The sequence below is a fragment of the Trachemys scripta genome, chromosome 11 (genome assembly GCF_013100865.1).
Source record: "Trachemys scripta elegans isolate TJP31775 chromosome 11, CAS_Tse_1.0, whole genome shotgun sequence".
NCBI lineage: Eukaryota > Metazoa > Chordata > Testudines > Emydidae > Trachemys > Trachemys scripta.
This window is the reverse complement of record NC_048308.1, coordinates 56,810,187-56,833,440: the sequence shown is the minus strand read 5'-3', so window position 1 is coordinate 56,833,440 and position 23,254 is coordinate 56,810,187. Positions and strand designations below refer to the sequence as shown.

Below are 23,254 nucleotides of genomic sequence, written 5' to 3'. Positions count from 1 at the left end.
TGGACTTTGGCTAGTTGCTCTTCAATTTCTTTCTTGGGCTGCCTAATTAAACTTTTACACTTGACTTCCCGGTGTTCATGCTCCATTTTATTTTCTTCAGTAGGACTTAACTTCCAGTTTTTAAAGGATAACTTTTTTGCCTCTGCTTCTTTCATTTTGTTTAACCACAATGGCACTTCTTTGATCCTCTTACTATGTTGTTTAATTTTGGGGTACACATTTAATTTGAGCCTCTATTATGGTGTTTTTAAAAAATTTCTATGCAGGTTGCAGGCATTTCACTTTTGTGACTGAACCTTTTAGTTTTTGTTTAACTAGCTTCCTGATTTTTGTGTATTGCCCTTTCTGAAGTTAAATGCTACTGTGGTGGGCTTTTTTTGGTGGGTTTTTTCTCCCCGTGAGGATGTTAAACTTAATTATATTATGGTTGATATTATCAACCGGTTCAGCTATATTCACCTCTTGATCAGATCCTGTGCCCCACTTCGGACTAAATCAAGAATTGACTCTCCTCCTCTTGTGGGTTTCGGGACTAGCTACTCCAAGAAGCAGTCATTCATAGTGTCAAGAACCTTCATCTCTGCATCCCGTCCTAAGGTGACATGTACCCAGTCAAAATGGGGATAATTGAAATCCTCCATTATTATTCCTTATACACTCTCTAATCTCCCAGAACATCTGAAATATTAAATTTCATAGTAACAATCTTGCCACATCCAGTCATTTCAGAGTATTTTTTGTTAAGGTTTATGTATATTTCTGCTGGTGAGAATCCTCTTTCCATTGAACTAATGAAACCAGATTAAAAAACACCATAGAGAGTTCAAATGTATGGCATATGACTTCCTGAACTTAACATCACCTCTTCAATGCCATAGTGGAGCCCAATTGAGAGCAGATATAATGAACACTCTTTCCTTTAAAAATTAAGCTATTTTATCTAGCTATGCTTTCCTGTTTCTGCAGAGGAGAAAAATATATGGGAACATGGCAAGATGACCTCTGCCAGGGAAATGGTGTTGTGGTTACTCAGTTTGGACTGTACTATGAAGGAGCTTTTAGCAACAACAAAATGATGGTGAGTTGGACTTTAAACTGCATATTGTTCCCCCCCACCTGTTTATCCTGTGCAGCACTCTACATATCACTGTCAAAATCTAACACTTCAGTTCTGTCCTGTAATTTTAAGATAGTCTTTGTAATGACTGGTCTATATTTTACTGCAATCTCCTACAGTAGCTGTCATTTTAAAAAGTCAACAGTGGATATAATCTGAGAGATCATAGTGTATCTCTATACCTAGAATGCAGTCTTTTAAATCGTGACTACTGTATATGTCATCTGTCCATAATTGCTCTGTGTTAATAACTATTTTTTTTTCTTTATATAGGGGACTGGGATTTTGCTTTCTGAAGATGATACAGTTTATGAAGGAGAGTTTTCAGATGACTGGACCCTTAGTGGAAAGGTTGTAATTTATACTTTTTGGATACCGTTTTGTACATTTTGTTCTCTCTCTTCTTTGAATCATTTCTCAATGGGATTCAGTTTAATTCTCTTATCAACTCCTTCTCTTCCCCCCCACAAGGGAACCCTGACCTTGCCAAATGGAGATTACATTGAAGGTCTCTTCAGTGGAGAATGGGGATCTGGGATAAAAATCGCTGGAACCTACTTCAAACCCAGCTTGTATGACAGTGAGAAGGACAGACCTAAAGCATTGTGAGTTATGGGTGGGGAATCACTTCTGGTCTGATAGAGTAGAGTAATGCATTTGAGTGTAACTGAAATTAATTACCAATCTCATTCAAAGCAAGCTAGTTCAGCAAAAACATTTAATATAGAACAATGTCTTTTGACTCTTTCTGTAGCTTTTCTGGGGTCATTCATAGCAACTCTCCGGTTGGAGTTGAAGAAGGGTCAGGGCATGGCATTACTGAATTGCATTGCTAAGCAGGAATTGGAGGTCCTTGAAGCAAGGTTCAGGATGGTGGACTTGGGGAGGCTTACTTTTCTATCATGTTTGCTTTTTTCCTTTCTTCTCCCCAGAACACTAGCTGGAGGTGAAGCTTCAGAACACAAGTTATATGATTGAGTTCAGAGACTGCAGGGGAAAAGAATGGGATAGTTTATATTTGCAGGATTGTTGGCCACAGACCTTTTGAACTATCATTAGTTCTGTGGAGGAATCTGTGTGTGTGTTTTTTTTTTTTTTAAACATCTTAGTAGAACTAGGGCTGTGCATAGAAAGCAATTAACAGCAACTGGAAATGTACTGGGGGAACCTCCTGGATCACAAGCAATGGTGTTTTCACACCTTGGCAAAGCTAATTCTAGAAAGCATCAATAAAACTCTCATTTGGAGGAAGAGGTGCCACGTTGGGTTAGTCTGCTGACTTGTTATCTTTAAGACCTGTGTTTGAGTCTCCTTTTAAGTCATAATGAAGATGCATTTGATTTCGTCCTTGTTCTCATTTGTCCAAAGGTTCATTGGCAGAGCTGTGGATGAAATTTCACAGTATTTACTAGCACTATGCCTGGTTATACTAGTATTATGGATTCTTCAGTTTCAGGGTCACTAAAGCTCACTCTGAAATTTCAGAAATGTATGTTAGAATGAGAACTATAACCCACATGTTTTTACTTGGCTGACTTGTCACTATGCTTCCCGAAGCATTCACTGGTACTTTCTTTTGACAGCACTGACACCTACAACCTGATGCAAAGTTAAGCAGGCATCCCTGCTGAACTGAACACTTGCAATCTTAGCTAGCTGTCTGCTTTTCACCCCAGTAGGGAGTCTATGAATAAATGTATGTACACACTTGTGAAGACTGGCTGTGAAACAGCAAGAGTTCTTTTTTTTTTTTTCCCCCTCAAATTGCCTTGGTGTTCATAATCTATCGGTATCGTTGTAAAAAGGGCTAGTGCCCACCTTTTATGGTGGTATGAAACTAGACAAAGTTTTAATCAAAGTACTGGCATTTCTCATTGTGCTTAATTCTCAAGTGCAGTGAAACAAATTAATACTAATAAAAAACTATCAGTATCGCTAACATGTTAATGGCTATACCTAAATCTGTATAAAACTGTCGATCACTGGCAACTTTTGTTCATTCTGGGGGCTCCAAGCTTTTTTCTGGGAGTATCAATAATGGTGAAAGTAGACACAGCCAAATGGAGCACATTCCTTTGTCTCAAAACCATTTATTACATCAAAGCAGTGCATATTTGAGGAAACATGTATTCCATATTAGAGCAGATTTTGTGTATCATACATAGAAAGACACTATTAAAAAGAGTAGAGACTGACATTTCTAATTTTGGAAGGGGTATCTCTTTCTGTTATTAGGTACACAGATTGCTGTACATTTCAAGGCTGCTCTTTGACAGTGAGAAACATAAGGGCCACGCTGATCCTTAAATGAACTCTTTTTTTCAGAAACTTTTGATAATCAAACTACTCTAGATCAGAGTAGTTCTAGAGTCGATCCGAACACTTAACAGAAAAGATATTTTATATATCAGGTCAGCTTACAATGGTCCAATAAGATAACATTAGACACTAGACTTAATATTCATAAAATCTTAAATGTTCACACTTCTTTGAGGAAATCTGAACATCTTACAAACACGCAAATATAATTAGGCGCAGTTTCACAGCTGGGTTGTGTTCCAAGACTGTTATGAATCAGAGTGGCAATTGGTGATGATTTATTCAGGAGGAAGCTTGGAATCCTAGCCGTGCCTGCTGATGAGAAATGGAAGGCAGTGTTTGAAGAATGCTGGCACCAGTTGGGTTGTGAGAATCCAGGCCAGGGAGACAGATGGAAGGCATGGGACAGCATTGCTGTGGCTCTGACCACCAACCGACGTCAACACAAAGACAGGTTAGTGTAGTCACCAGGATGAAGAAATTTATTTTAAAAAAAACCTGAGATCACAGCAAGGGAAGACTAGGAAAATTTCTTTGAGATTTCTGTAGTTAGTGAAAATGTCAGAAGTGCATTGTTTAACTTTACCTCATAATGCAAAATCTTTTTCAGAACAGATCATCTGGTAGGAGTTAGCTTGGATCATTACAGATGGTATTTTATACATATTGTGCAATATATGTGTGAGGGAGTACAGGTGTCAGAGTGCAGGGCAACTGCCCCTGTATTCTCTCCCTCTCATCCATCAATGGTACCCACTTGTAACCTTCCAGCTCCCCAGTCATCGCCTCTTTTGGGTGGAGACACAAGTCTGTCTCCCTCCTGACTGAGGGGTTTTCAGGCTGCACAGTTCCCTGCCTTTACTGAGACCCCAGCAAGTCAGACTACCTAATTAAGCCTTCTTTGTTTTTCTCTTCAGAGGCTATAAACAGCATAATTGCCCATAGGTATAAGTTAGCTATACAGCAAACTTATTTCTAAGCAAACATATTTATTCTTAAAGTGAAAGCATTACAAAGAAAATATTAAACAACAACAACAAAAGAACCTACCTACATGCTAGTATGCTTACCAGAGATTACCCTAGCTCTAACAAGGGCTCTGGCAGTGGCAGGTGATCAGTCCTTCAAACCCCGCGAAGGAGTCACAAGTTCATAACAGCTCTTAGCCCAGAAGAAACATATCTATGAATCTGAGTCTTTCCTTTTTATAGTTTGGGTCTTTGATCTGCAGAGACCCTGAATAGGTAATCAGCCAGACAATGGGTTTCTCTTCAAGGTGTAGCTTCAAAAGGAGGGTGTGGAGGTAGGGAATTGCATCCTTCTCATCCAAGTATTTCCTAGGGGTACCCATTCAACTAAAAGTTGTCTTGTCTGATTCATTTTTAAGAGTCCTTTGAAGCTCATAACACCTCCCAGAGTTTACATTAGTCATATCTCCCCCCACACTAATACATAAACATTTACATAAGTGTGTCTATCTTAAGTTATTTTAAATAATGTTTAGAAACAGTCATGATCTAAATCTGTTCTGAAGTATATTAAAATATACAGTGAAGTAAAAACTCTAATAGGATTTAGTTAGTACAGAACAAATCCAACTTTTATAATTCTCAGAATGATTCATAATGCATTTGAAAAGTTCAAATAAGAAATAAAAGCGGAGGAGGAGAGACACTGAGGTAGAAGCTAGGGAGAAGAGAGAAAATTTGGAAATCACTAATAAAGAAAATGGGTACAGAAAGGCTGTAAAGAGCTTCAGGGAAGGATCTTTAACCAAGAGCGTCAATTGTGCAAAGGAAAAGAGGAAGTTGGCATTAGATGAAGGTAGGAGAGATCCATGAGACAGCTGGAGCAAATCTATGCAGGGTTTTTCAAACAAATAGCCATTTTGAACATGATACTGAAATCAGTGTTCAACTCCATGGATTTTTCTACCAAAGAGGGGGGGGGGTCCCTTTTGTTTCACAGACATGACAAGGTGGGCAGCAGCATTCTGCACATTCTAGATTCTGTAGAGGTGAGATTTTGGGAGACCACAGAGAAGCAAATTGCAGTAGCAGAGTTGAGAGAAGATGAAAGTATGGATGAGGACTTCAGCGGAGGTGAAGTTGGGGCAATATTGTTGAAGTGGTGATAGGCACATTTGCAGGTATAGATGTAGGAGGAGCAAGGAAGTTCAGCATGAACAACAGTGTCAACATTAAGAGGTTTGAGAAGGGAAATGTTTCCTAAAACACCATTTATCCTCCCACCTCACTTTAAAAAAAATTATTCATATATTTTTAGACTCTAAAATCTGATTAAATATATGCACATATACTGTGCATATTTCATGTATAATCCATACAGTATCTCTGTCCTTGTATCTCTACAGCCCAGAACTATTGAGTCGTTCACACACTCAGACACTGGAGAGTTTAGAGTTCATTCCACAACATGTTGGTGCCTTCACACTAGAGAAATATGAAAATATCAAGAAATATTTAATAAAGGTATCGTGAGAATCATCTAATATTGCTGGCTGTTGTCTATAAAGCATGATTTCAGGTGTCATAACTTGCTCATTGCCACTTAAATTATCCAGCTGATTTCAGTCAGTATCCATGTACAGTGTCTGTTACTTTCTGTACTTGCACATTTAGGGTCCTAGTTAAGTTCTGCTCTCTCAAGTAATTGCCAAATCCACCTAACCAACCAATTAATAAGAAAAAAATACATGGGTGCTGCTTTCTCTAAAGCCTCAGCCCTCATGGTCACTTCTCTGGTAATACCAATCTGCTCGTTTAGTCTGTTCCTTGTTTCTTATGTTTCATCACACTAAAAAGTGCTGGGTCCCAATAGAACATTCTGTGGAATTTTGACGTGCTTGTGAGGCTACTGGAATATTTTGTGGGTTTTCTGTATAACTGCATAGATGATTTGCTGAATTACTTGAGGCAGCTGTAGTGTGAATTCTTACATAATAGAGAAGTTTGCTACTTTTCAGCTTAGTGTAAACTTTACAGTCAAAATAAAGTTTTTTGACTATTTCTGAAATTAGTTTTGTATGTGTAGTTGATATGCATGTATAACATTTTTTAAAAGGTTAAATTATTGAACCTTGAGTAGTTGAACTGAGACTCCTGCTTGTGTCTCTTGTACTCAAGTTGCTTTTTATTCACGAGAGATAACATTTCTGTCTCTTGGATCTGTCTCTTACTGCTGCATAGCTGGTGACTCTCTGATTAATACCTCTCCACTCAGGCCTGTGACACCCCTCTCCACCCTCTGGGGAGGCTTGTGGAGACACTAGTAGCTGTGTACAGAATGACCTATGTTGGAGTGGGAGCCAATCGGCGGTTACTACAGGAGGCAGTAAGAGAAATTAAATCCTACCTCAAACGCATCTTCCAGTTGATTAGGTAAGAAGCATCACATTTTAAGTCAGATTGCTGCTGGATGTACTGAAAAACATTGCATTCTCCTAATTTGGCTCTGTGTGCCAGCATTCCCTCAATCCTCTTAAATTTGAAGAGAGTCATGATAGGATTCTGTGCTTAGCTGATGTGATGAATCTGGACAGAAAACCCTTTCCCCCTGAAGGCTCTGTCCACAGTGAAACCCATTAAGGCTCTGTCCACAGTGGAAGGCATTCTTCAATGTGGTTGTTTCTAGCTGGGCTCTAAGGGCTTGTCCACATAGTGCATTAGTCTGCACTAGATAGAGGAGTGTAAATTCTAGTGCGCAGTAGCATGTTGTGCACTAACTGGCCTGTTGCAAAGAGTGCTACAGTAATGCAGATTTGTAGTGCATGCCAGCCCAGTTAGTACACAACACACACTAGCACACACTAGAATTTATGCCTGCCTAGTGTGGACTAGTGCATCATGTAGACAAGCCCTAATGTCTGTTTCCAAACCAGTGTATACAGGGGATGTTTGAGGGGATGGTATTAGAGCAGTATATAAACCAAGCTCAGAGACACAGCACAGGGTTCACAAGAGTGTATTCGGTAAGAATTCTTGGTGGTAATCTCCAGTCACACTAAAGTGAAGAGCTATGCTTAGATTCTTGCCAGCTGCTATAGTTGTAGTACAGGAAGTTATTCTCCAAGCTGTCTATTATTCTACTATGGATATCGGCATTTTTAGTGTAGATGTAGTTGTTAATATAGTTAAGGTTTGTGCAAAGCTGCATGTTTTAGTTTAATTTTGACAAGGAAAACATTACACCCACATACACTGAGACTTTTAACTAAACCTTATGGTTACACATGTAGACACGTACAGTGAACCCCAGTATAGGCTTTTTTAAGAACATGTATTTTAAATAAATCGGTAAATATGAATAAGAAAACTGTAGAATATTCGAACACATTAAGTTTTCCCCTTTTTCCCCCCCCCCCCAATCCAAACAGTAGTTGCATTCGCTGTAAATCTTCTGACACTGTGCTACTCTATCCAGGTCGGTAGTTGATGACAATTTTGATTATTAAATAGTAAGGAAAGGATGAACTGTAAAATAAGGATATGGGGGACAAAAATCTTAAATTAGGAAAACCATTCTCTCTCAACTCGCAGTATGCCCTAATTCAGTCTCCATGCTATATTGCATAATTCCGTACTTGTTTTCTGTCTCTCCAAATTTTCCAGGAATCTGATTGTTATTGAGCACTCTTGTGAGGTTACATGATGTCAGTAGTTTATGGTTTCTTAAAATTACTGGTCCCAAATGTAGCTTAATGAGATTGTCGTGTCTTTAAGACACGATCTTGCCTGAGTAGTTAGCTAATGAAGAGAGGAGCCAGATGAAAAAGGAGCTGAGGAAAAATAACCTAATTAATGTGTATCAAGCTGTTTCTGTTTGTGTCATAAGCTTAAGTAATTGGATATGGCTTTGCTGCCAGGCTCACCCAGGAGAAATCACCATGTGCAACTTATGTGTTAGAAGAATGTCTCTCAAATAAATTCCTCTGCTTTCCCTTAGAAGTATGAATATATATTAGCTATTTATGGACTCTTCTAATAAATCAAGTGATGCAATTATGTATTTTATTTTTGAGGTTCTTGTTTCCTGATCTTCCTGAAGAGGGCAGCACAATTCCACTGTTGGTGACTGAGACAAAGAGAAGGAAGTCCTTCTGTAGTGGGAAAATGGACTCCAGATCAGAATCTCCTGAACCCGGGTGTGTAGGGGAAAAATGATCTCCAATAAACTAGTCAGTTCATAAACTAGTACCCAATTCAAAAAGCAATCCCTTCTTAGGAAAGCATTTAAGTATATGCTTAAGTGCTGTCCTGAACTGGGACCTTAGATTTGTACCTATGTTAAATATTTTTCCTTTGGAAAATGTATCTAGTACCGAGGGAGGAAAATAGTTTTTGGCTCTGAGGACAGATTGTCATAAGCAAACATCCATGTGAATTCACAACAAATATTTCATTCTGAGTGGCCTAAAGTAGAGACTAAATGCAAATGCCATACTTGAATGGCTGGGAGATGAGTGTTACATTATGTTTCAAATTTTACATACAAGTTTTGAATTAGAATTGCAGGAACTGCATGCAGTTCTGATTGTCCCATCTCAAAAAAGATATATTCGAATTGGGAAAGATACAGAGAGAGGCAACAAAAATGATGAGGGGTATGGAACCACTTCCGTATGAAGATAGATTAAAAACACTGGCACTGCTCAGCTTGGAAGAGACAACTGGGGATGGGGAGTATGACAGGTCTATAAAGTCATGAATGGTGTGAAGAAAGTGAATGAGGAAGTGTTATTTACCTCTTCACATAACACACAACGCAGGAGCACCTTATGAAATCAATAAGTGGCAGGTTTAAAACAAACATAAGGAAGTATTTCTTCACACAATGTACAGTCAACCTGTGCAACTGATTGCCGGGGATGTTGTGGAGGCCAAAAGTATAAGTTCAAAAAAGTATCAGATAAGTTCATGGCTATAGGTCCATCAGTGGCTATTAGCCAAGATGGTCAGGATCATAACCCCATGCTCTAGGTGTCCCTAAACCTCTGACTGCCAGAAGCTGGGACTGGATGACAGAATGGATCACTTGACACATTGCCCTGTTCTGTTCATTCACTCTGAAGCATCTGGCACCGCCCACTGCCGGAAGACAGGATACTGGACTAGATGGACCCTTGGTCTGACCCAGTGTGGCTGTTCTTACTGTCTTGTGTAGGAAAGCCTACTTGGTACTATTTGGTTCTACAGCATTGTACCTGGACAGTGTTGTTAAATAAAGGATCTTACTCATAATTATAACTTTAGCACAAGTGTTAACTCCTTAACCTGCACCCTCTTCTTATCCTTCTCCCCTACTGAACATACCCTGAAATGGCATTGTATATGTTCTAATTGTTTGGCTCAATTCATTTTCTATAAATGTGTTTTTTCTTTTCTCTCCCCCCCCCCCCCTTTTTTTTTTTTTTTTCCTGCTTTTTTCAGTTATGTGGTAACCAGTTCTGGGCTGCTGCTTCCTGTGTTGTTACCACGACTCTACCCTCCTTTGTTTATGTTATATGCCTTAGACAATGAACGCGAGGAGGATATTTACTGGGAATGTGTTCTTCGTCTAAACAAACAGTCAGATACAGCTCTTCTGAGCTTTCTCGGAGTTCAGCTGTGAGTATGCTGTTAAAAGTAATGGCTTTAACACTAAAATAAAACTGATATTTGGAAAACCATGGCCAGTGAAGGCACTGTACCAAAAAACTTTCTATGGCAGTGGTTCTCGACCTATTTATCATTGTGGGCCCCACAGACCCATATATCCAGTGCCTCCCGCCCAGAGACCCCTCCACAGAGTGGAGCCCTGGGTGGAGGGCCAGGTGGCAGCCCTGACCCTGGACCCAGCGGTGGGGCTGGGCAGCAGCCTGGACCCTGACCCCACAGGGCCATCCGGCAATCCCGAGACAACCCCGACTCTATGGGGCTACTGTGAGGCTGGGCGGCAGCCCTGGACCCCCACCCTGTGGGGCCGGCGACCCCAACCCGGCTGGGAACATGGACCCCGTGCAGCCCGGCAGCCGTTAACTGTGGCCCACCTGTGTGCTGAGTGCTAATTGGGCCGCAGGTTGAACGGTCCTATGCTCTATTAATCTGTCACGGGCTGTTCTATATTTCCTTTTCTTTGACTATCAGAACATCTGTATGTAACTGTATCTTTGTGGTAAGTAGTATGTGAGTGGGCTGATCACAGAAATGCTCATTTTAAACTAATATGGTACTTGGTGATAGGAAAAGAAGTAGCCTGATAACTAAGTTTTTATTTATTTATTTATTTATTTATTTATTTATAAAAAATTATAATTTGCTTAAACGGCATGGCAGTTCTTTAAGAACTGGAGGGTAGTGTTCCAAATTCTAGTATTTTCAACTATTTCTGCTAAGTGTAGGTAATCATGTGGTGGGGGGAGGAAATTAGAAAAATCTTGAGGGTCCCTTTCTGTGCATCAAGCAAAAGATAAGTTAAAATCACTTTTTAAAAATAGTAACTCATTCTATTAATTGAATACATGTGGTTTCTTACAGCAAATTTTGGCCAGTGACTGTGTCCATCCTTGGAGAAAGTAAAAAGGTATATCCACTTTTTAATGGAACAGAGGAATATGTGAGCTCACACACTTGGCAACATATTTCCTTTGTGCTTACATCTTTTGTATGTATTTTAAAGCTACTTTAGATGTCCTTACTGTAAGCAGCTGTCACTTCAGAAGTGCAGCTCTATCCAGAATTTCATTATTCCATGTATTAGAGAATGCATAATTCTGAGAACTTGTAATATTTTAAAAGAAGCCTGCATCTGTTTTGTTTGGTCCACGGTTGTGAAAGAGGATGAGGTTAGAAACATCTCTTACCACGGATAACCTGTAAATTGCATTTGATAAAGATTTTTTTTTAAAAATAGGGTAATATCTACAATAAAAGTGGTGGTCATCACCAAAAAAGACATTATTAATAAGGATGATAAAGGAACAGATTATACATTATACAATTAGGAGCAATAGCCCACTTTACAGTAGCCAGTTTCTATTTCCCACTAATGGTGGTTTAACAATCAGAAGTCTCTTACTAGTTAACCTAAATATTTTGTTTAAGTATATGGCTAGATTTATGCTGTAGATGGAAATCTTAATCAGAAACTTCAAATTCAATTTTCCATAGAGATACAGAGCCTTTCCGTTTTAGGTCATTACTTTGGTCAGCACAGGTCAGTAGTGACCAGATTTCTTTCCCATCAGATGGTTACTGTTATGTGAGACTATTTCGGTGGTCTCCTTCCAATTCCTTTTAGACAATGTCACCATCACAAACATTTTCAATATAATTCATTCTAATTGGCCTCCTGGTTGGCATCATGAGGAGTGAGGCAAAGGACTGAATCAAAAAAGAGACTGAATTTCTCTGCCTCTAGACTTGGTCCTTCCAGGTTAGAGTTGAGATCTATTGGTGGGGCAATATGAGGAAACCTACGTAAACAATGCCCAGACAGATAACAGTTTTGTTGGCAGAGGACTTCAGTTTCTTAAGTCAATCCAGCATCTTTTATGAGCCCCAAAATCACTTTATAAAAATATACTTTTATTTTACTGCATTTTTCTCACTCCTATTTAATAACAGTTGCATAGCTAACTTTGCAATAGTCATGTTCGCTTTCTTGTGAGCTGTCAGAGGTATTTACTAGAAAGATTGTGATTTTCTTCTGATTTCCTAGGTGATACCAAACACAAAAGATGTCTGCTTTGCCTCAGCAGTTGAATGTTTACAACAGATCAGGTAACCCTTTGACTTTATTCTTCTTCCGCCCCCCTCCCCCCCTCCAAAAAAAAAACCAACAACAGTTTTAAAAGTGCTGGTGTGAACAGCACTCTGTCGGCAGGAGCATTTTTCTGCCAACAAAGCTGCTGCCGCTTGTTGGGGTTGGAAGTTTTTTGTCAGCGGGAGAGCTCTCTCCTGCCGACAATCAGCAGCTACACTGCATGCCTTTTAGCGGCACGGCTGAAGCGGCACCGCTGTATCGCTAAAAGGTGGGTAGTGTAGGCAAAGCCTTAATTTAGTTATTAGATTGTGGTCTTCAGTTTGCCTCAGGATGTTGTTGCCATTCATATTGTAACAAGGAGCCTTGAAAGACTTTTCTGTCTTTTCTGCCAAAAATGTTAGTAACTCTTCACAGTGAGGAGGTGGGTGAGCCCTTTTGTGTGGGGGCAGTTGGTATCTTCTAGGCAGGTCTTTATAAGCTACCTTGACAAACAAAAGGGAGAAGATACTTAATTAATTGTGCACGTGCATTTTTTTAAGCAGTCAGGACAAAATGGCTTATTTATGGAAGTCTTTTCCAGCCATTATCTGTGAAAACTATCTCAGTTGCTGGTCTTCTCATTTTAAAAATGTTTGAGTGGCTGTAATGAAGAAAGTCCTTTTAAAAAAGCAAGCACTGATTTTAAAATAACATTATTTTATGTTCAGTAATATCTCTTGATCTGGTTCACTTGCAACTGAGTATGCTGTGCAGCTGGCACAGTAACTCCTCACTTAAGGTCGTCCCGCTTAACATTGTTTCGTTGCTGATCAGTTAGGGAGCATACTCATTTAAAGTTGTGCAATGCTCCACTCTTGCGTTGTTTGGCTGCCTGCTTTCTCCACAGCTGGCAGCCTCTCTATGGCCCCCTCCCCTCCCACCCGTCGGCAGACTCTGAGGATCAGCGCCTTCCCCTTCCTCTCCCTGCCTCCTGCCAGTGGCAGTCAGCTGGCTTGCAGTGTTTTGGAGGGAGGGGGGAGGAGCGAGGACTTGGCGCGCAGGCTCCTCTTCCCTCCCCTGCCTCCCGTGGCAAGCCAGCTGATTGTCCTGGGCAGAAGGGAGGGGGGAGGCATGAGGACTCGGCGCACCTTCCCCCTCCCTCCCCTACTCGGCAATCAGCTGGCTTGGGGCGTTTAGAAGGGAGGGGAAGGAGGGGGAGGAGCCAGGACTCAGCGAGCGAAGTAAAGGGGGAGGAGGTTGGGGGGGGGGGGAGAAGAGGCGGGTCAAGGGTGGAGACTTGGGGGGAAGGAGTGGAGTGGACCGGCTGAAGGCTGGAACCCCCCCACCTCTGATGCTTGCAGAGAGGGGAAGCTGCCCTGGAACCTAACCCCCCCCCCCCCCCCAATTTACATTAATTCCTATGGGGAAATTGGATTCGCTTAACATCGTTTCACTTAGTCGCATTTTTCAGGACCATAACTACAACAATAAGTGAGGAGTTACTGTATAGGCTTAGAAATGGGCAGCTTTTTGTGGCTGTGATGCAAATGTGATCAGTGGCTATTTTGAAGAGTTCTATCTTTCTAGAAAAGAAGGAAAAGACACAAATGAACAAACTGTCTTTTTTATTAAGATAAGTTGATTTGCAACTCATTGTAATCCTGATGGCTTCCTTTCCCAATAGTACAACCTTTACCCCATCCGACAAGCTGAAGGTGATCCAGCAGACTTTTGAGGAGATCTCTCAAAGTGTGCTTGAGACTCTTCAGGAAGACTTCTTGTGGTCAATGGATGACTTATTTCCTGTTTTTCTCTATGTGGTGCTACGAGCCAGGTGAGTGGGTTTTTAAAGTATGTAATAAAACCCACAGACTAACTAAAACTGTTTCCTGAATGGGGATGATTTATTAAAGTTGAAACAGAACTTTATTCAGTACAGGTGGAGGGTCTTAAGGGTAGTCTGTTAGTGCAGGTAGAGCTGTAGCAACCCTAACTAGTTCAGCTAAAACAGTTCAGCCATTTCTGAGGGAAAGGCTGGAAAAAACATTTTGCCCATTTTAAAAAAGATTCTTAAAGTATAAAAGGCTAGGAAAAAATATAATAGTGTCTTTTCCTCACGTGACAGGATAAGGAATCTCGGGTCTGAGGTGCACTTGATTGAGGACCTGATGGATCCGTATCTCCAGCATGGGGAACAAGGCATCATGTTCACTACTCTGAAAGTGAGTATGAAATTTACATATCAACTGTCTAAAATTCCTGTTGCCTTTCTCTGGCAGCTAATATTCTTTGGCTTTAGTTGTGGCCATTGCCATAGGAAGGGTACAATTTAAATTTCAATGAAAGTTAGTAACAAATTCTTGCAAGGAAATAAAGAAACAAATCAACAGAGCCAGACGTGTACCCAGAAGCCTCCTGCTACAAGACAGGCCCAGAAGAGAAACCAACAGAACTCCACTGGCCATCACCTACAGTCCTCAGCTTAAACCTCTCCAACGCATCATCAGTGATCTACAACCCATCCTGGACAATGATCCCTCACTTTCACAGACCTTGGGAGGCAGGCCAGTCCTCGCCCACAGACAACCTGCCAACCTTAAGCATATTCTCACCAGCAACCACGCACCGCACCATAACAACTCTAACTCAGGAACCAACCCATGCAACAAACCTCGATGCCAACTCTGCCCACATATCTACACCAGCAACACCATCACTGGACCTAACCAGATCAGCTACAACATCACCGGCTCATTCACCTGCACGTCCACCAATGTTATATATGCCATCATATGCCAGCAATGCCCCTCTGCTATGTACATTGGCCAAACTGGACAGTCACTACGCAAGAGGATAAATGGACACAAGTCAGATATCAGGAATGGCAATATACAAAAACCTGTAGGAGAACACTTCAACCTCCCTGGCCACACAATAGCAGATGTAAAGGTTGCCATCTTACAGCAAAAAAACTTCAGGACCAGACTCCAAAGAGAAACTGCTGAGCTCCAGTTGATTTGCAAATTTGACACCATCAGATCAGGATTAAACAAAGACTGTGAATGGCTATCCAACTACAGAAACAGTTTCTCCTCCTTTGGTGTTCACACCTCAACTGCTAACAGAGCACCTCACCCTCCCTGATTGAACTAACCTCGTTATCTCCACACTGATATATACCTGCCTCTGGAGATTTCCATTACTTGCATCTGAAGAAGTGAGGTTCTTACCCACGAAAGCTTATGCTCCCAGTACTTCTGTTAGTCTCAAAGGTGCCACAGGACCCTCTGTTGCTTTTTACAAATTCTTGCAACCACTTCTAGCACCACCCACTGATAAAATTTCAAGGTAACAAGGCCCTGTTAATGCTGGTTATTAATAAAACGGCATGTATATGTACAAAATCACTTTGTGTTGCTCAGACTTAAATTTAATGTGCTGGTTCTGATCCCTCTGTCACCAAAAAAATCAAATTCTTGGTATAAAGAGATTTGAACATGCAGCTCCTGTGATTACTGAGCTCTCTAGTGTATGGTAACATTTGATGTTCTGTTCTAGTGTGCGAGGGTTCCAGTGTGGAAGTTGGAAGTGGGATTGCTTTTATGTCCTGGTGCGGCAAAGAGGGGAGGTGAATGTTGCTCTTAAAATTCTAGGTGAAATATCAAAATCTAATTTTTGTTAAATTAGTAACAACACAATCTGTCTGGATCTTCTTCAAGATGTGTTGTTCATGTCGATTCCATTCTACGTGTCCGCATGTTCACGTGTGCGGTCATCGGAGCTTTTTGCCTTTGTGGTATCTGTAGGGTCAGCTATGGCGCTCCCTTGAGTGCCGCGCTCATACATCGGTGTATATCAGGCGCCGCCGGCCCTACACCCTCTCAGTTCCTTCTTACTGCCCATGGTGGTTAGTTGGAGCGCCTTTCCTTGCATAGCAAGGGCTAGCGGTTTCTCCTCTTCTGACTTCGAGTCTTAGTGCCTTGTAAATAGCTGTTTATAATAGTTAGTGTTAAGTATTTAAGTGTAGTTAGAAGTTAGAGTCCAATCAGGGTCTTTGCCCGAGGTGGGGCATGCCCTGGTCCCCAGGGTTCAAGCCCTGCACGGACTTTTAACAGGCCTATGCCAGTAAGTGACCCCCACAGCAGCTGCCCCAAGTGCTTGGGGGAATCACATGTAAAGGATAAGTGTCATATTTGCAAAAACTTTGAACCCAAGAGCGTGATATTCGTTTGAGGGCTCTCCTCATGGAGGCTGCCCTCCGACCAGCTTCTGAGCTGTCCTGGCCAGACTTCACCCCTGGTACCTCGGCCTTGATGCACAGTGCACCCCTGGCACTGGGCTCCACCCTGCACCACTCCCCGGCACCGGTGCCCAAAAAAAACAGATGAAGCATGGCTCCCCAGCACCGAGCAAGAAAGGCCATGGGGCATCAGGCAAAGGACTCAGTTTGGGCCACCCAGCCACTCCGGAGTCTGGTGGATTTGCCTCCCCAGTCGGGTACGTTAGATCTTTAAAGGACTCACCACCAACTTCCGGGAGAGGTTGGGGACCTAAACTTGTGACATAGATGCCTTGCCAAGCTCCCCCGGTGCCACGAGAGGAGAGGCCTCCACCCGCGCCGCTGGCCCTGCGTGTGCCACAGAAATTGGCAAAGACTCCCTACAAGGGCAAGCCAGCCATCAAGACCCCCCCAGAAGGCAGCTGAGTGCCGCCGATCCCCTGAGCCAATGCAGCACTCTGTCTCCGCGCTGCAGATCTCCAACATCACAGCCCAGATGCTCTAGGGCTTGCCCTTGATCTCCGGCACTGCTTTCGCAGTCCCCACCATCTCAACGCAGATCGCCTAGCGGGAGGCACTGGTCACTGCATCATCGGTGCCGTTCGCCCTCCTGCCAGTCTTCCTCTTAGCATAGATCTCAGTCACCCACTCCATGGGAGCACTCTCTGTTGTGATACCGGTTGCGCCGGCACCAGTCTCCCCCCAACACCAGCAACGGTCCTCCCAATCCCAAGCACAGGTTTCTTCTGGTGGTGGCGGCCAGCAGACAAACAGAGGCGCGGACCACCCCGCCATGGTCACCAGAAAGGGATTCCTCCAGCACAGAAGGGCAGTTTAGCCCCTCATCGAGACTCCACCGGCGTGATTGGGCACCAGAGGCTGCGTCGACTTCTCTGTCAATGGCGCCACCTTGGCAGCATGGCCAGTGGCCAGCGCAGTGGCTATATTGGAGTGCATGGGGCATGCTGATGATGCCAGTGCACCTTTCGCACCTCTCATCTATTGCCACCTCGGAGCAACAGTTGACGGCAGGGGGCTTGGTAGGGGAGACAGTGTCCACCCCCAAAACCCCCTTCCCCCACTGGGGATGATGCCCTAGGGTCACCCCTGGTGGTACAGTAATCCTCCTCTGGATGGAGTGACCATGGGTGGTCGTGGGACCCTCGAGGGCCAGCCCACCAAATGATTTTAAAGAACACCAGGCCCTGCTTCGACAAGTGGCCGAGAACTTGGGCCTAGAAGTGGAGGAGATGGCTGAGTAGGCAGACGCCTTGTTTAATGTGCTCTTGGCCTCTACCCCTGCCCGTGTTGCACTACCAGTGCATGATGGGGTCTTGAAAATCCCGCAGGCCCTTTGGCAAACCCCATCGTCCATCTCTCCCACTTCCAAAAGGCCCGAAAAGAAGCCCTTTTTCTGGCCAAAGGGTTCGAGTACCTATATACCCACCTGCGTCCGAACTTGCTGGTTTGTTTCTGCGGCTAACAAGGAGGACCAGCAGGGGCACACCAGTTCAACTCCTAAAAATAAGGAGGTCAAAAGACTGGACCTTTTGGGTGGGAAAACTATTCAACAGCTAGCCTGCAATTCTGGGTAAGCGAACCACCAGGCTCTCTTGGGCAGGTATAATTTTAACTTATGGGACGCCCTCTGTAAGTTTTTAAGGAGTCCCTCCCCCAAGATTTGACCCAGGAATTCCGCACCCAGTGGTGGAGGAGTGTACCACAGCAGGGAGGTGTTCTCTTCAAATGGCATAGGACCTAAGTTCCTTCTAAGCTGCGCAGCAGCCTATTAAGTGCTGCACAGGCACTCAGGACTGCGGCAGGGAGAGATTCCTCTTGCACAGCCCCAACCCAGCCCCGGCACGGACCTGCTGCGGTGGGAGAGGTGACCCTCACCCGTAGCCCAGGTGCTGCTGTGGGGAGAGAGATATGGCGGGGGTGGGGGGGCGGGGAGTCCTCTCTCCCTGTCGCAGTCCTGGGGCAGCCTTCACCCCAAACACCTCAACCCTCTGCTCCCCCACCTACCACATGGATTTAGTTATGTGCACCAATATGGAGGTGATGTGTCACACACCACCTCCATATTAGTGCACAGAACTAAATTCATTCCACACATTGGTGGGAAAAATTTAGAGGGAACACTGCATAGGAAAGGTAGGACTCAGTGACTAGGGCAGTGGTCAGGAGGTGCAGCGATCCAGGACTTCCCATTCAATGGGATTGGACTCTTTTTTTGCAAAGCAGACAGATGCGAGGCTGCATGGGTTGAAGGACACTCGGGCCACCCATCACTCGCTGGGTATACCTACGCCACAGTCTGCAAAGAAGCAGTTCTGGCCTCCCCTGCTGTCAAGGCTTTGGCAGCCTCAACAGCAGTCTGCAAGGAGAAGGGGTAGAGATACGAGCTTTAGTTGCTGTACCTCCTCCTCCTTCCAGTCACCCACAAAGCCCAGCCCGGCAAAACATCCTGGGGGTCAGAAGTGTTCATTTTGAAGGTGTGCTTGAGAGCTATGCCTCAGTCAGCTGCTTAGATCCACGTTTTGGGGCACGTTGGACTTGATCTCCCATGTGAAGAACCACCCGCTCACCATGGCTCACACCTGCCCGCGTGTATATATGGTCAGTCATGCCCGACTCCATCTCCAGACTCTGCAAGCGTGGCTGGCATCCCCAACAGGCATGACCTAGACTGGGTAGTCAGTCTGATCACATCCGGTCATCCCTGGATTGGTGGTTGGACCCCCGGTTGGTGTTGCAGGGAGTTACCTTTGCGGCCCTGGCCCTGTCACTGACCCTGGTCTCCATTGCTTCAGACCTGGTCTAGGGAGCTCACCTGGGCAAGCTCAGCACCCAGGGCCGTTGGTTGCGGGATAATTTGGCCCTCCATATCAATGTCAAGGAGCTCAGTGGCGCACCTAGCCTGCTAGGCTTTCTTACCCCACTAGAAGGGCAAAGTAGAGCAGATCTTGACGGACAATACCACTGCAGTGTATTACGTCAACAGGCTGGGCAGAGCCAGGTCGTCGGCCCTTTGCCAAGAAGCTCTCCACCTTTTGGGACTTCTGTGTGCCGCGTGCCATTCGTCTGGTAGCCGCACACCTGCCCAGGACCAGGAACATATTAGCAGATCACCTCAGCAGGATCTTCTTGTATCGCCACGAGTTGTCATGCCGTCTAGAGGCGGTCAGTATAATCTTCCAGAGGTGGGGGACTCCCCGGGTGGACCTGTTCACATCCACGCAGAACAAGAAATGCCATGTGTTCTGCTCAATCTGAGGGATGGACAGGGGTCCCTGTCAGATGTTTCTCATCCCATGGTCAGGGGCTCTAATGTATGTCTTCTGGCCAGTGTCGTTGATTCACAGGGTCCTTGTGAAGATCAAGCAGGACAGGGCGAAGGTTATCCTAATAGCCCTTGCGTGGCCTCACTAGCACTGGTTCAGCATGCTGCCGAACCTTTTGGTAGCCACCCCGCTGCAGCTGTTCCTCTGGCCAGATCTGCTGTCCCAGAACCACGGCAGCTTTCCGCACCTGAACCTGGCGGCGCTACGCTTGACTGCATGGCTAAACGCGGACGAATGGGAATGCCTGGCCTGTGTTCAGCAGGTCTTGTTGGGTAGCAGGAAACACTCCACTAGAGTGGCTTTCTTGGCCAAATGGAAAAGGTTCATGTGCTGGGCCTCGGAATGGCATATCTGGGCTGAGCAGGCCTCGCTGCAGGAGGTCCTGGATTATCTTCTGCGCTTCAAACTTCAAGGTTTGTTCCTGTCATCGATCAGGGTCCACCCGGCCGCTATTGCGGCCTTCCACCCTCCATTCCAAGACAGGTCAGTCTTTGCTCATGATATGATAGCCCAGTTGTTGAAAGGTCTGGAGCATGTTGCTCAGGTCGATTCCATTACCCGCCCTCCTGCCCCTCTGTTGAGGTTGCGGGTAAGCAGGAACTGAGAGGGCGTAGGGCTGGCGGCGCCTGATGTACTGACATATGAGTGCAGCACTCAAGGAGCGTCGCAGCCGACCCTACAGATACTGTTAAGGCAAAAATCTCCAACAACCGTGCACAGGGGCATGCCCACACATAGAATGGAATGGACATGAGCAACACATCTCGAAGAACAACAGTGGCGAAAAGGTAAGTAACTGGGAGGTTTTGCCATTGGTATGAGTATTTTCCCAAAGTTTCCAGTTGCTACCCATCTAAACAATATATGAAACAGTTATTTAGAACTGAATGGCTGTCTAAGCTAAGGCTTTTTTCTAGCTACTCCTAGGACCTTTAATTGTGATGTCTGAGTACTTCAAAAACATCTACTTGAAAGATTGTCTACACTGCAAAAAAAAAGAGACCTCTGGCAGTGAGTCTCAGAGCCCAGGTCAACTGAGTCAGGCTCATGTTGCGGGGCTAAAAATAGCATAGACTTCTGGGCTGGGGCTGCAAGCCCCTCCTCCCTCTCCCAGGTTTCAGAGCCCAGGCTCCAGCCCGAGCCCAGAAGTCTACACTGCTATTTTTAGCTCTGCAGCGTGAGCCTGAGTCAGTTGACCAAGGCTCTGAGACTTGCTGCCATGGGGATTTTGCATGTAGTTACACAGGACATCTGTGACCACTTGGAACTGAACCCAAGGATCTGGAGTCCCAAACCATCCTCACACTCCATGAGGAGCTAAACACTATTTGAACTTAAAAGCTCAACCTTCCCCCTGATACTTCATGACATCTCACAAGATTGCTGCACAGTGAATGTTGTCACTGCACAACTGATCACAGAAAGTCTAACTTCCTGGGGGGAAAAGAATAAATCTATAGATGTAGCACATTTTGTAGGTTGATTGGGGGGGAAATCATGGAAAGTAGTATTTTTAAGTTAAACTGAATTTTGTTTCAATTCAGGCTTGTTACTATCAGATTCAACATGAAAAGCTCACCTAGATCGCCTCTGCAACCTAAGTAGATGAGTATCTACTGAGTGGAGCGTCAGCAACATCCATGTTCTTCCCTAGAATGGCACTTACAACAGAGATACGTGGATATTGCTTCTGAACTGCATATAAGGATTGAAAAAACCAAGTACTGAGGCCAACTAGAGGAAATGACAGAGGCAGAAAAGTAATACTTAAACTTGGCCTGTCCAACAGTTTCCAAGAAGAGAGACTTATTTGCCGGTCTAAAGGAGGGATTGTTTATTCTTCCCAAATTAGCAGTGTTTTTAAAAGGCATGACATCGACTTGGAGCTCATATGCAAAGAGTAGTCTGGGCATATGGCTTCTTAGACCATGGGTTTCTGGTTTTCCTGAATCTACCTGCACTGACCACAGATTCCTTTAAAAGGATTACATTGCATCTCAGAACCACTCTGTCTTCCTGAATTAAGCTGCTAATTATGTTTGTCTGAAAAAGGGAAAAAGAAAAGTTGCTATGTTAGTATTTATAATAGGCAGTTTACAGAATATCTGTCTGGAAGGGTTCTGATTGAATCGTTTGTAGCAGGATTGCTGAAAGCAGCCCTTAGTTCCTGTTATGGAGATCATCAAATTGACATGGGCTCCTTTACGTCCATAGTGGTAAGAACATATCCTTTTTATTTAATTAACTTCATAAACAAAAAGCACTAGCAGGTTTGAATTTCATTGCTGAATTTGGTACTTTATAAGTTTTTGCAGAGCTATTAGTTTCATTGTTCCTAGCCTTGCATTCTAAGTCCCAAGGATGAACAAGGTGCATGCCGTTTTTGGAACGGTTTTCTTGTGAAGTCTATGCTGCAGGAGAATGAGAACATGTTTTAAACTAAGTGACACTAGATTTGGATTGAGATTTTGACTCCCTCCATTATGCTGTACTTACTTGGCAAAGGAAAACTCACTATTTATATTCTCAAAGGTATTGTAAAACAAAAACTTAATCTCAGTGTTTGGGTTTTTGTGTGTGTGCGTGTTCTCTTGTGGTTTACATTTATCTTGATTTATACAAATAATGCCAGTGAACATTTGGATACAATGGGTGCTGTTCTTTACCATGTCTGACAGAAAAGTGGGAGATATATGAAATGTTCTCATGACTTATCTTGAATTAGCATAGCAAAGGCTAAATCGGTTTTGGAAATCAGAATCATGGCTTGTGTGTTGACCCTTTAAAAAATAGAAACAAAACTGTTCATTGAAATGCTGTTGGGGAGCAGTGACTGTAATGTAGCACTTTTCATAATAAAGTAAAGAGTATTTGTCTTTGAGACTGGTTTTTGTGGATGATGTGACAAAGTTCCTCCTCTATCTTGGTGGGTCCTGCGCTTATTGGCAGATTTTCTTGCCTCAGAGATTCACCATGTGGGTTGGGGAACAGCCCAGAGACCTTCCCCTCTGGAAGAACCCACCGTCCAGGTCACTTGGGCGGTTTGGGGGGAACCCGGGCCCGCCCTCTACTCCGGGTTCCAGCCCAGGGCCCTGTGGACTGCAGCTGTCTATAGTGCCTCCTGTAACAGCTGCATGACAGCTACAACTCCCTGGGCTACTTCCCCATGCCTCCTCCAAACACCTTCCTTATTCTCACCACAGGACCTTCCTCCTGATGTCTGATAACGCTTGTGCTCCTCAGTCCTCCAGCAGCCCACCCTCTCAATCTCAGCTCCTTGCGCCTCTTGCTCCCAGCTCCTCACACTCTTGCACTACAAACTGAAGTGAGCTCCTTTTAAAACCCAGGTGCCCTGATTAGCATGCCTTAATTGATTCTAGCAGCTTCTTAATTGGCTCCAAGTGTCCTAATTAGCCTGCCTGCCTTAACTGGTTCTAGCAGGTTCCTGATTAC

The 23,254-nt window shown here is 43.9% G+C and overlaps 1 protein-coding gene across 4 annotated transcripts in view; it reads left to right on the top strand.

Annotated features, from left to right (window-relative positions):
• The window catches only part of ALS2 (alsin Rho guanine nucleotide exchange factor ALS2), a 62,207-nt gene extending 39,525 nt beyond the window's left edge, over positions 1-22,682 (top strand). For all 4 annotated transcript variants that reach the window (XM_034785050.1, XM_034785053.1, XM_034785051.1 and 1 more), the window contains exons 22-34: positions 967-1,078; positions 1,391-1,468; positions 1,589-1,722; positions 3,723-3,890; positions 5,811-5,928; positions 6,680-6,837; positions 8,478-8,600; positions 9,886-10,062; positions 10,972-11,017; positions 12,155-12,216; positions 13,863-14,012; positions 14,304-14,400; positions 21,346-22,682. In XM_034785050.1, coding sequence (XP_034640941.1) covers positions 967-1,078; positions 1,391-1,468; positions 1,589-1,722; positions 3,723-3,890; positions 5,811-5,928; positions 6,680-6,837; positions 8,478-8,600; positions 9,886-10,062; positions 10,972-11,017; positions 12,155-12,216; positions 13,863-14,012; positions 14,304-14,400; positions 21,346-21,384 — 1,462 coding nt within the window. In that variant the 3' untranslated portion in view covers positions 21,385-22,682. The remainder of the gene's footprint in view (positions 1-966; positions 1,079-1,390; positions 1,469-1,588; positions 1,723-3,722; positions 3,891-5,810; positions 5,929-6,679; positions 6,838-8,477; positions 8,601-9,885; positions 10,063-10,971; positions 11,018-12,154; positions 12,217-13,862; positions 14,013-14,303; positions 14,401-21,345) is intronic.
• The last annotated feature ends 572 nt before the right edge of the window (positions 22,683-23,254 follow it).